The 14,919-nt window shown below is 50.0% G+C and overlaps 1 protein-coding gene across 6 annotated transcripts; it reads left to right on the top strand.

Moving 5' to 3' along the window:
- Positions 1–73: 73 nt before the first annotated feature.
- LOC101065064 (histone-lysine N-methyltransferase ASH1L-like) lies at positions 74–14,688 on the top strand. 6 transcript variants are annotated; one of them, XM_029838216.1, is made up of 14 exons: positions 76–597; positions 3,198–4,029; positions 4,855–8,866; positions 10,072–10,393; positions 10,576–10,734; positions 10,808–10,902; positions 10,982–11,055; positions 11,129–11,174; positions 11,263–11,303; positions 11,407–11,477; positions 11,559–11,728; positions 12,362–12,441; positions 12,546–12,689; positions 12,772–14,688. In XM_029838216.1, the coding sequence occupies exons 2-13, from the start codon at positions 3,379–3,381 to the stop codon at positions 12,675–12,677; spliced, it is 5,853 nt and encodes a 1,950-aa protein (XP_029694076.1). In that variant the 5' UTR covers positions 76–597; positions 3,198–3,378; the 3' UTR covers positions 12,678–12,689; positions 12,772–14,688. The 6 variants fall into 6 exon arrangements, 3 of the variants coding, with proteins under 3 accessions (XP_011604171.1, XP_029694076.1, XP_011604169.1); XM_011605867.2 differs by having other exon boundaries at positions 77–597; positions 12,775–14,688; XR_003888858.1 differs by lacking the exon at positions 12,772–14,688 and having other exon boundaries at positions 11,559–11,723; positions 12,546–12,687.
- The last annotated feature ends 231 nt before the right edge of the window (positions 14,689–14,919 follow it).

Below are 14,919 nucleotides of genomic sequence, written 5' to 3'. Positions count from 1 at the left end.
TTAAGCGTCTAAATAGCCCTCCCCAATCTCCTATTATGAACCGCAATGAGATCTGTGCTGTGTTCGCCGTTTTATCTCCTCCTCTGGCCACATTAAAATGGCCACGCAATTGCATTCCCGCACATCCACGACCCCTTCCGCGCTGTCATCCTGTCACTGCGCACACACCGCCGCCTTCGTCGACACGTTAACTGCGCGCATGCAAACGAGGAGGCAAACCGAGCCATTATTATTGGCGGGAGCTCTAACTTTCCCCAAGAGGAGTGGGCGAAATTAGATTTAGTGTAACCAGTCCGCCACCTAGCTGCGTAGACGAGCCGAAGGAGATGTGTCGACTGTATGATTATGAAAACACCCGCGCTAGGACTGGCGCACACTCGGCTCTGCGCTCCGATCCGGCTCAAACTCGGTTTTTAGGGGTGTTTTAACCTCCGCCGGACGAAGTTACGTAATCGGACCAACAACTTGTGCCGAGAGTACTCTGGATTACTGTTGGTACATTTGCTGTGGATTGCCGTCGGTGCCAAGCGGAGCGGAGAGGACAGCAACACCTTCACCTCCTGCCCAAACGCAGTTGGCTCCCGGACGCGCTCTCGGGTAAGTAGCCTGCGTAGTCTCGCTACAGATTTTCAGGGCAGTGGGTATGATTGTGCGCAGGCCTGTCATCATCAGCGAGCTCACGGCACGGTAGGTGAGTGAGGATTTTGTGCATCCGCTTTGCGCTAATTTTATCCCTTGTTGCCGAGTGCATTTTTTCTCCATGCATGGTGATCTTTCTTATTTCGATGTTGCTGACACTAGCAGAAGGGCTGGCAGAGGACAGATGGGAGAGGGAGAGAGAAAAAAGGGTGGCTCGGGACTGATCCACAACACAAACACCGCCGGCAGAACATTTTCTTTTTAAAATTATAAATATTTTGATGCTTGGCAGCTCTCCGCTTCCACGATGAGTTTTGATCTGCAGTCGTGCGCGGTTTAGGACGTTTCCTTTGACCAGAGAGGCTGGAGCGACGACAACAACAACACGTGCATGTGTGTATGATTTGTAAGTGCGACAGCATGGGAGGGCAGTCATTTTCAGAGAAGGACGCAAAGTCATCAAGGGGAAGGAAGCCCGTGTGGCGTCTTTGGTTCGGCGTTGATAGGTCGCTCCGGTGCAGTGACACCCCCGCTGCTATTACTGTACCTACAGAAGCGCAATACCGACGGGATCAGCCATCATCTGGACATGTGTCACAAACACACTCTTTTTTTTTTAACACCCACCAAAGTGTGTGCCTGAGTGTGTGAAGTGAAGCACGACTCACGTGAGAAACTTCTAGTGTCAGAGTGTGTGAGGTTTTTTTTATTTTTTATTTTTTTTCATGCCAAGAGAGGAGCCCCCCCATTTCCACCCACGCTGCTGTGCCCCTGACAGGCCGACGGTCATGGCGCTTTAGCTATGGATAATAACGGCGTCGTGGGAAGCCGATGATGGTTGGAAGTATGGCCGGCCATTATCTTGATTTAATCGATGCCTGGGAGCCGCAGAGGAACCTCTGTCTCCAGTGTCAGGTCCACCCATCATCCTGTCAGTGGAAACGGATCCTGGATTAATATTGGGAGCATTTTTTGAGATGTGTTTTCGGGGTATGGCTCCAAAGGGTGGGGTGGGGTGGAAGGGGGGATAAAAAGCTATTTGTGTGCACTTTGACTGATGTGGAACGAGCACGGCCGTTTGAGTTTAAAAATCTGCCACTGGAAAAGTCACATGACCCAAAAAGATTTGGTCGCGGAATCCTCGGTGTCGGGGCCGCCTTAGTTAAACGGGCCCTGGAGACGAGGTCGTCTAAGACGAGGTCCTTCAAGACCTTCACCTCTATCGGTGGACTCTGTTCTGTTGTCAGGACGTTTGGGCTTGGAAAGGCTTTGAAAAGCTGTTACATAACAGCAGTTACTGGAACAGATGTTGATTTGAGCTCGGTACGATTCGAGGAATGGGTTTGGGCGTGGAGGAACCACGAAGCAGGAGAGATAGCCCACGGAGCTGCTAAATGAAAACATTAGCCGAGATGCTGGCGGTTTAAGGGGGCAGCTCCGTGCGTTGAGGGACAGGAGGGAGTTTTCCTGAAACGCGGCGGGATTTTATTGGAAGCTGTTTGCCTAAACAAGAACGTACGGCAGAGCAGAAGATGCCGCTTAACTCCACGTATGTCAGGTTAAACAACGACGCTGAGCTGTGTCCGGGGGGAGAAGGGAGGGGAGGGTTAAAGTTGGCTCTATTTTTTCTGGTGAGGGGGGATGTTTTTTTTGAGGGTGTGTTACTTGCCAAAAAAGTCACCTTAAAAGTCAATTTACAATGGGGTCAATGAAAAGCTTGCTTGACTTAGAGGAAGCAATGGGAGGAGGAGGAATTTGCACTCCTTCCAAAAATAAGTTTTACCCTTTCCTACGGATTTGTGTTACCACTACCGAAAGGGGAGGAGGGAGACGGTGAGGCCGTGAATGGAAGGATTTAGGTTGGAGAGGAGGAGAGGAACAGAGTGGAGGAGGAAATATGGTTCTGATTAAAGTGGATAGAGTGTACGAGTTGACCATTTTACTGTGTGGTCTGGAGGGGGGGGGGGGGGGGCGGATAGAGAATGCACATGCAAGCCTTTTGCCAGACAAAAAAAAAAGTGGGGAGTTTCAGAGAGAAAAGAAAGTACAGAAGAGGGAAGGGTGGGAGGGAAAAGTGCTTGTGGGAGTAACCGAGAACAGAAGGTGCAGTGACAGTGGGCGGAGGGGGGGGTGGATTGAGCATTTGAATCAATCAGGAGCTGCTTGATTGATAAAGTGATTCGGAAAGAGTGCTGGTCGGGAACTCTTCGGAGTCATTAACGACGGGGGGGGGGGGGGGGGGGGGGGGGGGTCTTACAGAAAACTAGGCCCAGCTGGTTTTGAAGAATGTGAGTAAACGCGTCTTCCAGGCAGCGTGAACATTCTGGGAATGGCTGATTGCCCCGTGTGTTTTCTGTGTGATGAGATCATCTCCGTGGATGCAGAGTAGCACCTCTCCACAGCTGCTTCCAGAAAAGGGACTTCCCCTCATTTTCTGTAGCTTACTGCTGCTGCTTAACACATGAGCTCACCAAAATGACTAATCACCAGCCTCTCTATCTCTCTGTTTGTCTGTTTCTCTTTCCCTCTCTGTCTGCCTCGTGTCTATTCCGTCTCAGTTCAAGCCAAAAGGAACCGACCTCGCTTCGCTGGATAAAGGAGCTCAATCCGATTTAAGGATTTTATTTTGGAAATCTTTTGACCTGCACCTGCTATTTGCAACGTACCCCACCAGGACCATTTTAAAAGCACTATCCTGGAAGCTCCACAGCATCCTCTTTCTCCCCCCTGACATCTCTGATGGACCAGAGAGTGAAGGGGGGGAAGCCTCCAAGCACGAGCCCCGCTCTCTACGCCACCTCCGCACCTGAAGACTCTGAACAGAATAAAGTGGCGGAGAAAAGGCGGAAAGTTGACGGGGAACATGGAGATGTGGGAGGAAAGGAGGAGGAGAAACAGGAATCGGGAAAAAAGAAAGATGGAAGCAAAGGGACAGTCCTGGAGTTTCTGATAGAAGGTCGCTGTGGAAGTGCTGGGCAGCAGCAGCTCCAAATCTCTGGCAGAGAGACGAGCTGCCCCGAGGGGAATTTACGACTCCGGATCGGACTGCAGACCAAACGCACCAAGAAACCACCCAAGATTTTGGAAAGCTACGTCTGCAAGCCCACCTTCAGGACCTATCAGAGGCAAGGGCGGGGGCCACTGAAGGGGGACGGAGAGCAAGAACAGCGGAGCAGAACTCCAGATGAAGCGAGCAGAGATCAGTCGTCGGCTCTGAACGCCCCCCAGCCTGCGTCCAAACAAGCTGCGGGCGCCGCTTCCCCACCGCCGTCATCGGCGTCGCCATCCTCGTTGCCACAGCCGCGGCCGTTATCACCAGCATCGCCGACAGTTTCCACCCCGGCCTCAGTCTCTGCAGTCACCAATCAAGGGAACAAACCACCTAAACAGGTAAATCGAGGAAAAGTCAAATCAAAACACTCCTCTTCGTGTCACACAGCATTTACCTTGGCTTATTTTATACGAAGCAGTTGCGTATATTTCTGTTTTTGCATTTGTGTGTGTAGCTACTAAAGAGAATTACGGTGAAAAATCACTTAGCTTTGTACTGAGATGTAATAAGGTCAAATGAGCTATTGTTTCAATACTGGAACCTAAGCAGCCCATTTAAATAAACAGACCTATAAATAGGACAACGGCACAGCAACCACTTGGAGCTATTACAGACATTGGTCCACCAGTCCCTATGACAATCACCCAGGGGGAAGCTTATTGCTTTAGCTGAGCAAATGCCTCACAGGCTGCAGCATACCAAAATTACAGGACAAGCACAAAATGTCAAGCCTTCTCATTTGTATTAGGGGCAATTTATAGCTACCAATAGCACAGGCCTGTCTCTGCCCGGCTCTCTATATCTGCCCCCTCGTCTATTTTTATGTCCCCTCTTTTCTCTACCTGCTCTCATTTATCTTTCTCCCCCCCTTTTGCGTCCCCTTCTTGCTCTCTTCCTCTCCATTTCTCTGCCTTTGTATTCCTCTTTTCTGTGCCAACACCATTCCTCTTTCCATCACCTCACTCTCTCTCCTTCCCCCCCCCCCCTCAGCGTGCCCTCTTTTCTCTGCTCGATTGAGCCATTTTGTCCTGGATCTTTTTATCGTTGGGCAAAAACAAAAAAAGCAATTATGATCTATTTTGCTTTGTCCTTCATCGCTGTCGATAGTGAACGGGCGCCATTCATGTTGATTAATTCCGAGATCCCATCTTCTCATTCCTCAGGTTCCTCTCAAGCTGGATGAGAAGTCAGAGGGGACTTCGATTGGCAGAGTGAAGAAAGAGAAGCTCCAGAGCGTCAATGGCCAGCCTGACCCTGCAGGACACAAATCCAGTTCGCTGGCACCAGAGCAGAGGGTTTCAAACACAGCGTGCATGTCAGATGTTTCGGGCTTGGAACCGAGGAACGAAGGAAATACCTGTAAAAAGCATAATGGTTTGGTGCACGCAACAAAGCAGAAGGGACTGTCTAACGGGAAAGGCTCCGTTAACAGCACCTCGTCAAAACCCAAATGTGGAAAACAGAGCAATTTGTCTAATGAGTCTTCTGTGGAATCTTCAAGACCCTCAGACTCCACCAGCTCTCAGAAAGAACTTAGCTCGTCCAGTAAGAAAACACCAGACCATCCTTGCCCTCCCTCACCTGAAACCTTCACATCGAAACAGCCGTTGACTTCCGCCGTTGAGCCCTCCTCACCTGAGTCTCGCATTCTGGATCCCTCTCTGCATTCCTCACAAGAGAGGAAAGAAGGGAAAGAGGGGAAAACGAAAGAAAGAGACAAGACGGCCAAAAAAGAGAAGAAAATCAAACGGCACCGATTGGAAAGGGAAAGAGCGATGAGTGGCCTCAGAAAAGAGGAAGGGGTGAAGAAAAAGAAGAAGAAAAAGGACGGACAATCGAAGCGCAATAAAGAAAAGGAGGCAAGACACAAGGCCAAAAATGCTTGGTGGGATGAGCTCAAGAGTGAAAGAGGGAAATGTGACAAAAGGAACGACAAATTTCCGCCAGACAGGGACAAAACAGAAGCTAATCTTGCAAAAAGTTGTGAAACAGTTGTGAACTGCAAACTAGACAAAACCTCAAAAGCAGCGAATCCAGCCAGACCACCTGAGACGGACAAGGCGGAGGACCGATGTAAACCGGTGAAGCAGTCTGAGCCGGCAACAGATGACAACTATAAATCAAAAGAACAAGATCTTCCTAAACATTTAGCGGTTCTCTCAAGCCACATCTCATCTGCCCCTCCTTCTATTTCTGCTCCCCCTGCTCGTGCCCCTGTTTCTCCACCTGGTCCTCTCCAAGAACAAGACAGCCGGCCACTCAAGAAGCGCAAAGCAAGACGACCCAGCTGGACCAAGCTTGTGCAACGGGCCCAGAGGGCGGAGAATCAGGGAGCCCCATTAGATTCCCAACATAATCCTATATTAGGTTTCTCGCAGAGTCTCAAGACTTCCCTTCCTGATAAGGCCACTCTTCAACAGACACAAGAGTTACACCATCCTCCCTCCAGTTCCCTTACCAACAGATCCCCCCCTCTCTCTTCCGTGTCTAAACCTCCATCTCCAAAACAGAGTCACTTCACATTAGACTCCAAACCCCCGTCTTCCCAATGCCCCGCATCGCCTGTCCGAAAAAGAGGCCGCCCTAAATCCCACAGCTTGAGCTTTGATGAAGCTCCAGCTAGACCTTCCCTAAATTCTTACCCGGCCGTACCTCTGCTAGGATGTGATGGAATTCAGACATCTGTGCAGAAGCTGAGCTCAGTATTACAGCGCCCCGGTCTTCCCAAGGCCAGCCCCAAGAAGCGAGGCCGTCCTCCCAAACGACCCATCGCCGAAGAGCAGGTTGAAAATGCACTGAATTGCATTGATCATGCAAACCGAAGAAAAGACCTTCGTCCTCCTGAGAAGAGGGACAGGCAGCTAAAGATCAGAAGGCTGATAAACGAAATGAAGAAAAGGAAGAAGAGGAGACTTCAAAAGGCCAAGTTGTCTGAGTTTGTGGGTCAGGAGGGGAAGAGGGGCGAGGGAGCAGATAGTGAGAGCTCTCTGAGCAGGTGTAAAGCCATAGACTCTTCAACAATTCACTCGCTATCAGCTCTGTCCTCGTCGTTTGGATGTAAGTTGGGACCACAGATTAATGTGAGCAAGAGGGGGACCATCTATATGGGCAAGAGACGAGGACGCAAACCAAAAATTCAAGCAGCCTCAACAGCTCAAACCAGTTCCCAGAACTCCAGTCAGTCTTCCCTGTTTAGCAGTCCCTCAGAAACGTCTCTTTTCTTAAGCCAACCCCAGCATTCTGCCTCTCACCCGTTTCCCTCCCCTTCTCTCACCCACTCCAGTGGTGCCCATAGCCCTTATAGTGAAGGCAGCCTTACGGAACCCATGTCCTCCTTCCTTTTTTCCCACCCCTTCTCCCTCCCTTCGCCATCATCTTCCTGTACCTCCCCCCGGCCTCCCTCCTCGTCATCCCTTTCTTCCTTTGTCAAAAAGAGCTGTCCGTGCCAGGGAAGGCATCACTTCCCCTTTCACCAGTCCTCATGTAAGCTCTCGTGTCTCATGCCTCTACTTCACCCCACACCTGGCTCCCCTGGCCACTTAAAGGACACCACCCCCTCCCCCAGGAGCGAATCACACAGCGACGAGACGCTGCCCAGCGATAGTGGCATCGGAACGGATAACAACAGTGTTTCTGAGCGAGGAGAAATAAGGGGTGTTCGAGGCATGCCGAGATTAGGTCAGGGTCCGGGACTGATCCTGGGGGGTGCGAGGCAACGCTCCTCACTCGGGGAGCGTCCTTCTCCCATCTCTTCACCCATCGCCAACGTTGCCAGGCACAAAAACCCCATCAGCAAATCTGCGACGGTGGTGCGTCACAGGGACAGGCATAGACACAGGCGGAGGGATTATAACTGCCCCGCCTCCTGCGCTTGCTTGTGCTCGTGCTCCTGCCCGGGACACAACAAATGCGTCCATTCGGATTGTTACTCCTGCCTTGAGAATAATGCGCTGAAGAGGCAGAAAAATAAACACAAGAAGAAGCATCAGCAGCTGCACATGCAAGATCCAGAGTTCTTGGCTGAACTGGAGGATCTGATTGGCCAGTTTAGTGAGGTCCACATTGGACGGCGAGGCTGGGCAAAGGCTGGACTAGGACAGGGTTTTGATGGAAATGGGACTTCTTCAGCCGGAAGGCGCCACCACTCCCCTCATTCCCTCTGCTCTAACATCTTCAGGATAAATCTCAATGGCTTCTACTCCCCTCACCCTTCATCATACTCCGCTAATCCCCCCTTTCCGCCCCAGCCTTTCTACCCCTGTCAGCCCTTGCTTTGTAACAGGAAGCCGGAGCGCAGACAGTGTGGTTGCCCATCAAAGTTCCCGGACACTCTTGAGAATATGGCCTTTTACAACAGCTATCCCCCATCCCTTTACCACCACCTTCCCAACTCATACCCCCTTCCCTCTCCACACCAGTTCGCCCCCCATCAGACTCACCATGCTCATTTCCTTCTGAACCCTGCCAGATTCCAGAGGCGGGGTTCAGGGTTCACGTCTAGCCTGTCCTGTGGGTGCGGGAGGAATGAACACAAACACAAGCATAAACACCGAAACAGGCTCTGCGAGAGAGATGTGGAGGACGACGAGGAGTTGCACGAAGACGAGGAGGAAGATGGGATCGAGAAACCGGGCTCAAGTCAGGGGACAGGGTTCATTCTGGGCCGAGGCGAGGCTGGAAGAAAAGCTGCAAGAGGAATAGGGAGTGTGCTGTCCAGGGAGTCGCCATGGTTATGTGAGAAGGGAAATAATTTGCTGTCCCATGCTGCTTCTGCAGTCACAACACCTCCTTCCCTGTCAGCAGAGAGGTACAAACACACAGCTCTCACCTCACTGGGGCTGGGCTCCTCTCATCTCTCCTCATTTGGGGGAGGCTGGAGTGGCCTGGGCCAGAACTGGGCAAAGTTTGGAGGCCTGAGTGCGACGAGCTTCGGAAACATAAACCCCAGCAGAAGCCTCAGCGGAGAACAGCGTACTGATCAGGTGGCTGCGTCCGACGGGGAGGACGAGGCCGAGGACGAAGACTCCCCCCCGTATAAGACGCCACAGTTTTCGCCACACACCAACCTGTTCACGTCTGCGGCCATGGCAGAAAGAGGGAGGGGTTTGAGGAGCAGAGACGCAGAAAGGACCTGGAGGAGCGACGAGTCAGCGTGGACAGAGAGGAGAGAAGCAGGTGGGGTTTCCATCATTCCATCTATAAAACTATTCATATGTGCATGTGAACTTCACAGGACCTCAGGGTGAGGAAATTATAGCTAATTTGCATTTCACTGACTGGAAAGTCTCCATTGATAAAAAGTTGCCTGGTTCAGTGAAGGTTTTATAGTGCAGCTGCACTGGAAAAATGTCATTTCTTACCACAGATGGCAGTTTAAATGATAGGTGGAATCTGTCAGCTGCAAATATCATTGAAATATGGAAAATGCAACAATTTGTCCCATCAAATTACTGAGTAATTTCTTTTATGTGAAGTCTTTACTCCAACGGTGTGAGAAATGTTTTTATTTGTGAGGGGGGAAAGACTGTGGCATCAGTAATTTACCCAATCCCCTTTCTTTTCTTTTTGCCTGTGTTGTTGAGCCACAGTTCTGCACAAATCTGCAGGGAGGAAATCAGACTCCATTCTTATAATAGATCATTTCTGACTCCAGCTGCTGTGAAGAAAATGCGTCTAACGACTTGTCACCCAGTAAGGTGTGCAAAGCACTCACCAGATAAAGTGATTATTTTAGAAGCGCTGTTAAAGCGGGGCACCTTGATCCCACTCTTCCAGAAACTCCTTCGTTACGTACGTTAAGGCTGCACGCTTTTGTCGGGGCTACTTGCTGAACGCCGTCATTAGTAAACCACCAGATTGGCTATTTAAAGCACGGCCTATCCCTCACCGCTGACCCTGGGGATCTGTTTGACTTGGAAAAATTCACCAAGGAAAGAACAGCCAGCCTCGTCTGAGACTGTGGAAAAATGGAACAAAAGGATAGATGAGCTGAGGAGTGATGGATGAGATGAAAGATGAGGTCAGAGCAGGGGCAAAACAAACGGTGCGTGGTGAAACGTGTGCATCCTGAAGCACTGCAGGTTTCCACGGGACGTTGTGTGTTAAAGGCAGTAGATTTGTGCGTATTCTGCGTCTAAAAAGCACGCAGTGATCAGTGCTTGTTTCCCGTTGATGGTTTTGAACCTGTGTGTGTATTAATGGGTTTTCCACAAGAGATCTGGTCAGAGGAAATGTGACTCACCTAATCTGTTCTCCGGCATGACTCAGGCCAGTCTGGCCTCACGTCACACCTCCTGCTGGATAAATCGCGGCTTCACATCTGTCTCGTTTCCTCTCTGACCCCGCCCCCGCCCCACCTGCCTGTATTTCAATGGCCGCAGGTTTACACGGCGACTGGAGAGGTTGGGACCAGCACCGGAGCGCGGCACCGGATAGCGAGGAAGGGGTCAACAAAAGGAGACCGGGACGGCCCCGAAAGCGCCCGCCGCCCTCCGCCCTGTCCTCACCCAAGCACTCGTCTACAGTTCCTCCCGTGTCACCTGATCTCTCGCGCGCAGACGGGAGAGAAGGGGGAGCGAGGCAAGAGGAGCGGGGGCCAGAAAAAAGCCGAGGAGGCAGCGTGGCGCGGCAGGCGGCAGAGCTGGAGTCACATGCCAGGAAGAGAAAAAAGAGAAAACACGGTGACTCGCCTTATCATCAGAGGTAAACACATAACTTTACAGTCGAGGACCTGAGCTGGTTGACTTGAAAATTCTTCACAACCACTCGCCATGGCGATATTAACCCGCTGTTTTCAGCACTGTGTGCTAAACCAGTGCCTTTTCTCTCTTTCTCTTTTTTCCTCACTGTCATTCTACCTCTCTCTCTTCCTGCTTTACTTTTAGTGCTGATGAGGACACGCCCCCTGAATGTTACAGCCCGTCGGAGGACGACGAGGCACCTTCCCAACCAGTGGCCTTCCAGAGAGAGGAGAAGCTCGATGGACCTCCCAGGAAGAAGTATCTGGTGGCTGGTCTTTACTCTGATGATTACAAAATGGCAGAGTGAGTTCAATTTGCCAACAAGCTGTGATGTCACTGCTTCCAAAAATCAGTAGTTAACGTGTTTCTCTTACAGTCCCCCCTCCCAATCCCAACAGTTGAGCAGCGAAAGCACCGACTACACCCCAGGAGACCGCGAGTACAGCCTTTTACCCGCTCCCATGCATGTTGGTGAGTGCTCGTGAAACTGCCGTGTGGCGTTGCAGCGTGTGACTGTTTATGGGAAAGCAAAAACTTCTGTCCCCTCCAGGGAAGTACCTGAGGCTAAAGCGGATTCATTTCCAATTACCTTACGACGTTATGTGGCAATGGCAGCACGATGAGGTACATTAGCACAGTTAGCACGTTTGGAGCATCTCTGGTGATCAGAACGTGACAGTAATTTGTGTTGCTGCAGCTGGATCGGCCGCCGACCGTCCCCCTGAAGAGGAAGCGGCGATACTGTGAGTTTTGAGACTTATCGTTATCTTGAGCGCCGTCGGGTGGGTCGGTGCACTAATCCTCTGTTTCCGCTGCATCTGTTTCTCTCAGGCCGGCTGAAGGAGCGGGCCGAATCCTCTCATCAGATAGCCGTGAGTGCATGTGGTTCGGGTTAACCTATTCCAGGAAAGCGCGCGGCCGTAATAGCTGTTCAAACGCGCTTGGTGCCACTCCCTTTTTGTTTCTGCTCCGCAGAAGGAGAACTCGCGTGACATCAGCAGCCTGTTCCCTCACCTCAACATGGAGCTGTTGACAAGCAGCGAGAGGTACGCAGACGCTCCCCTCCACAGAAATGTCTCGATGCGACCGCGGACACCTTACCTGTCTCCCTGTGTGTCCGGGGTCAGGAGCTTCGTCGTGAAACACCGCGTGTTCCTCGTGAGGAACTGGGAGCTTGTCAGAGACAGACAGATCCGCCTCAGGATAAACAGCGAGAGAGACGCAGAGGCCGAGGACACGGACTCGCAGCATCTGTCCTGTGATGGATCCAGTGGGGACGGCAGCCACATCAAGTCAGGTCCATGAAGCAAGTGTGTGTGTTAGTTTTGTTTCTGTAGGTGTTTGTGTATGCGTACTCGTATGTGGAAGTTCTCTGTACGTTATGAGCCTAGAACATTAGTGCTGGACACTTGTATGGACTTCCTGTGGCTGTGTCTTGTGTTTTGCATGTGTGTGTTGTTCTTGGAACTTGGAAATCCATTTTTGGGACTTTTGAGGGGGAAGACTTGAAAATCGAGGGCGAGGTACCGAGGACCCTGCAAGTCAGAATAAATGGAAGTCAGTGCAAAGGCCCCACAAAGATAGCTAATCTCTGAGATTTTGCGTGTGTGTGTGTGTGTGTGTATCCTGTCATGTTTGGCTTGTCTTTCCACATCATACTCAGCCCAAAATAAGTGGTTTTCCAACCGCAGAATTTTAGCCTGCAGAAATGTTTCCCCGTTTCTGTCATCTACTCCTGGTGTCCAAGAACCCAGCAGGCATCATCTTTCCGCATTAGCAGTGAAAACACACAGTTTCCATCGACGTCTGAGGGCACATCGGAAAAGGGGGGGGCACACTTATACATAGATCTTTGTTAAAATGCCATGTTTGCATAATCTCCTGCTGTGTTTTTACTAACGTCGAGTACTGCTTGACCTCTGACCTGCAGATCAGTCGGCGGGGAGACGGGGCGCTGACCCCCATCATCAGAGTCAGGAAGCGCCCAGCGCTCTCACTGCCAGCCCCTGTGTGAGTGAACAAATATCCCTCATCAAAGATTTGTAACTTTCCACCCCCCCCCACCCAAGAAATATCTGCTTTTGAGATTAATTGCACGTTCCTGTTCACCACAGCCCGCCACAACCCAGAGCAGGCAAGAGGAGGAGGGGAAGGAAGGAAAACAAGGAGGAGGGGAAGAGATCTGCAGCAGAGAACAGCGGAGAAAACGACTGAATGATTTACTTTTGACCCTGCGGCACTCATAAGCTAACGGACAGGTGGGTCGTTCATCAGATACAGGAACTGCAAGGCCTCAGGGTTCCGCTTGCTCGGTTTTGCTGATAGTGTCTTTCCTCTGAGTAGGTGGGAACCACTCTCAAAAAGGGACCAGGCCCACCACAGGACAGATGGAGCGGAACCCGTGTCGTAGCACTGCTGCTAACAGCAGCCAGGAAGAACGAGCTACGGAGGGAAAAGAGAGGTGGGGAGCCGCAGCATCTGTAGATGGGGGAAAGAAGTGGGTTGAACCTCCTCCCTGAAGGGCATCACAACCAGGATGAAACAATGGAATCGCATCTTTTGTCCAAGAGCAGGGGATGAAGACCAGATACGACGTCCCAGACGAAAGAGAGAAACAGACCAGCCGAAATAAATTTGCACTAGTGCTCGATGAACAAGCACACTAAAGACTTCTAACCGAGTGGACACACTCTAAACACAGATATTTTGATTGCTCTTAACTTCAGCACCTTAAGCCAACTAGGAAAGTAGGAATGCTGTCCAGAGACTAAAAGAGGACAAACACGGTACCCAGAGTTTTTGAGATGAAGAGCTCACAAACCGCCCGAGAGGAGTGAAGTAGGTCAAAAAAAAAGAAGCGTCATTGAATCATCAAGCTTTCAAAGTCACATTGCACCTTTGGGGAATGTTACGGGGAGAAATGAACCAGTTAAAAGCTCTCAAGGCGACATTAAGAGTTTTTCTCCGCTTAACCAAGACAGTGTGTGCTATGTGCCAGTTGAATAGGCAGGGGAGGGGGCGGGCCTAGCGATAGGAATTTTGGCAACGCTGCAAGAGAATTTCTAATGAGGTTTCAGGAGAGGAGTTATTTTTGAAATCTAAAAAAAAAAAAAAACCTACTGGGTACTGTCGGATCAGGACACGGTGGAGAGATATATTTACTATAGGAATGTTTTCGTCGACTCCTTTCAGTATTGCTTCCTGGAGAAAGGAGGTGGCTCGGTGGGGGGAAAGTGTCTTGTTTACTTCAGTCTGCCTTTAAGAATGTGTTGCTCTCTGCTCCAGAACACTGACAATCAGAATGTCTTCAAGGGGGCAAGAGAGAGAGAGAGGAGAGGGATGAAACCTAGAATTGATCTGGCCCACGTGCTCTGTAGAAGTGCCCTGTCGTCTCGTGCGCGTACCTAAGCGAGCTCATGCAGTGTTTAAAAAGCAATATGTCCTCCGATAAGGACGCTAATGAGACTTCCTTTGTTATAGCAGTTTTTTTAAGTTGTGAATATTGAGGATTTGAGTCTTTTTGTACAGCTGCATAGTAGATTGTACTCATATTAGGAGCACTTGGCTAACCTGTTCAGTGGAAATAACCATAAGCGCTTCTTTTCATATGCATGTACAGACCGGTTCTCCTTCTGTCAGCAGTAGCGTGTGAAATTACGATACAGTACAGTACTATTGGGATAACCTTTGCTCACTTTACTAACATCTCCCCACTGATTATACAGCTGACCAATGCAGCAGTCTTTTCTTGTGAAAAACTGACTATGATTGTATATTTTTTGATAGAATTAGGGTTTTTTTGTCTCTTCTTTTTGCAGACCGAACATCGTCTGTTTTTGTCTTGTTATTGGTCAGACAATCAGTGACAGGAAAGTCTTTCCAGTGTTAAATTAACGTCTCGCTTTCTGTAGCGTGGCTTCTTACGGCAAGCCATGAAAGTGCAATTTTTTTGACTGTTTACATACTGTACGTATACATTTTCTCTTTCCTTTGTTTTTTTTCTTTAAAGGAAAAAAAACTAGGAGCACTACGTTATTGCCAGTGGGTGATTAACTTTATAGCAAAGGTACACATAAAGATTTATTTATCTAGTTTGCATGTCTTGTAACCTTTGCCTGATGCCTCTGAAAATGTGCATTTGAAAAACAAAACGTCAAAAACAGAACAGCTATAGCTCAGTACCATAGAATGTCTGCTCAGACTTTTTTGCCTCTATAACCATAATAATAAAAGCATTTTATGTCTACCAGTCAGAAAGCGCCGCTGCCTCCCTGTCTGTGCGAAGCCTTCCATTTGCTGTTTCAAGAGGTGTTTTCATCAGCTTTAGCTAACAGTGCTATCTAGTGGCGCTGGATTGTATCTCAAACTCTGGCGTCCTCCATAATGACCCAGAATGAAGGACGCTATCAGCAGAAAGTACTTACAAGATGGGGGGTGTGCAGCTGCTCACGCCGGCGCGTTATTGTCCCCTTTCCAACCCTTCACGTA

The sequence above is a fragment of the Takifugu rubripes genome, chromosome 7 (genome assembly GCF_901000725.2).
Source record: "Takifugu rubripes chromosome 7, fTakRub1.2, whole genome shotgun sequence".
Classification (NCBI taxonomy): Eukaryota; Metazoa; Chordata; class Actinopteri; order Tetraodontiformes; family Tetraodontidae; genus Takifugu; species Takifugu rubripes.
Note: the sequence above shows the minus strand (reverse complement) of the source record. Positions and strands in the feature narration are given on the sequence as shown.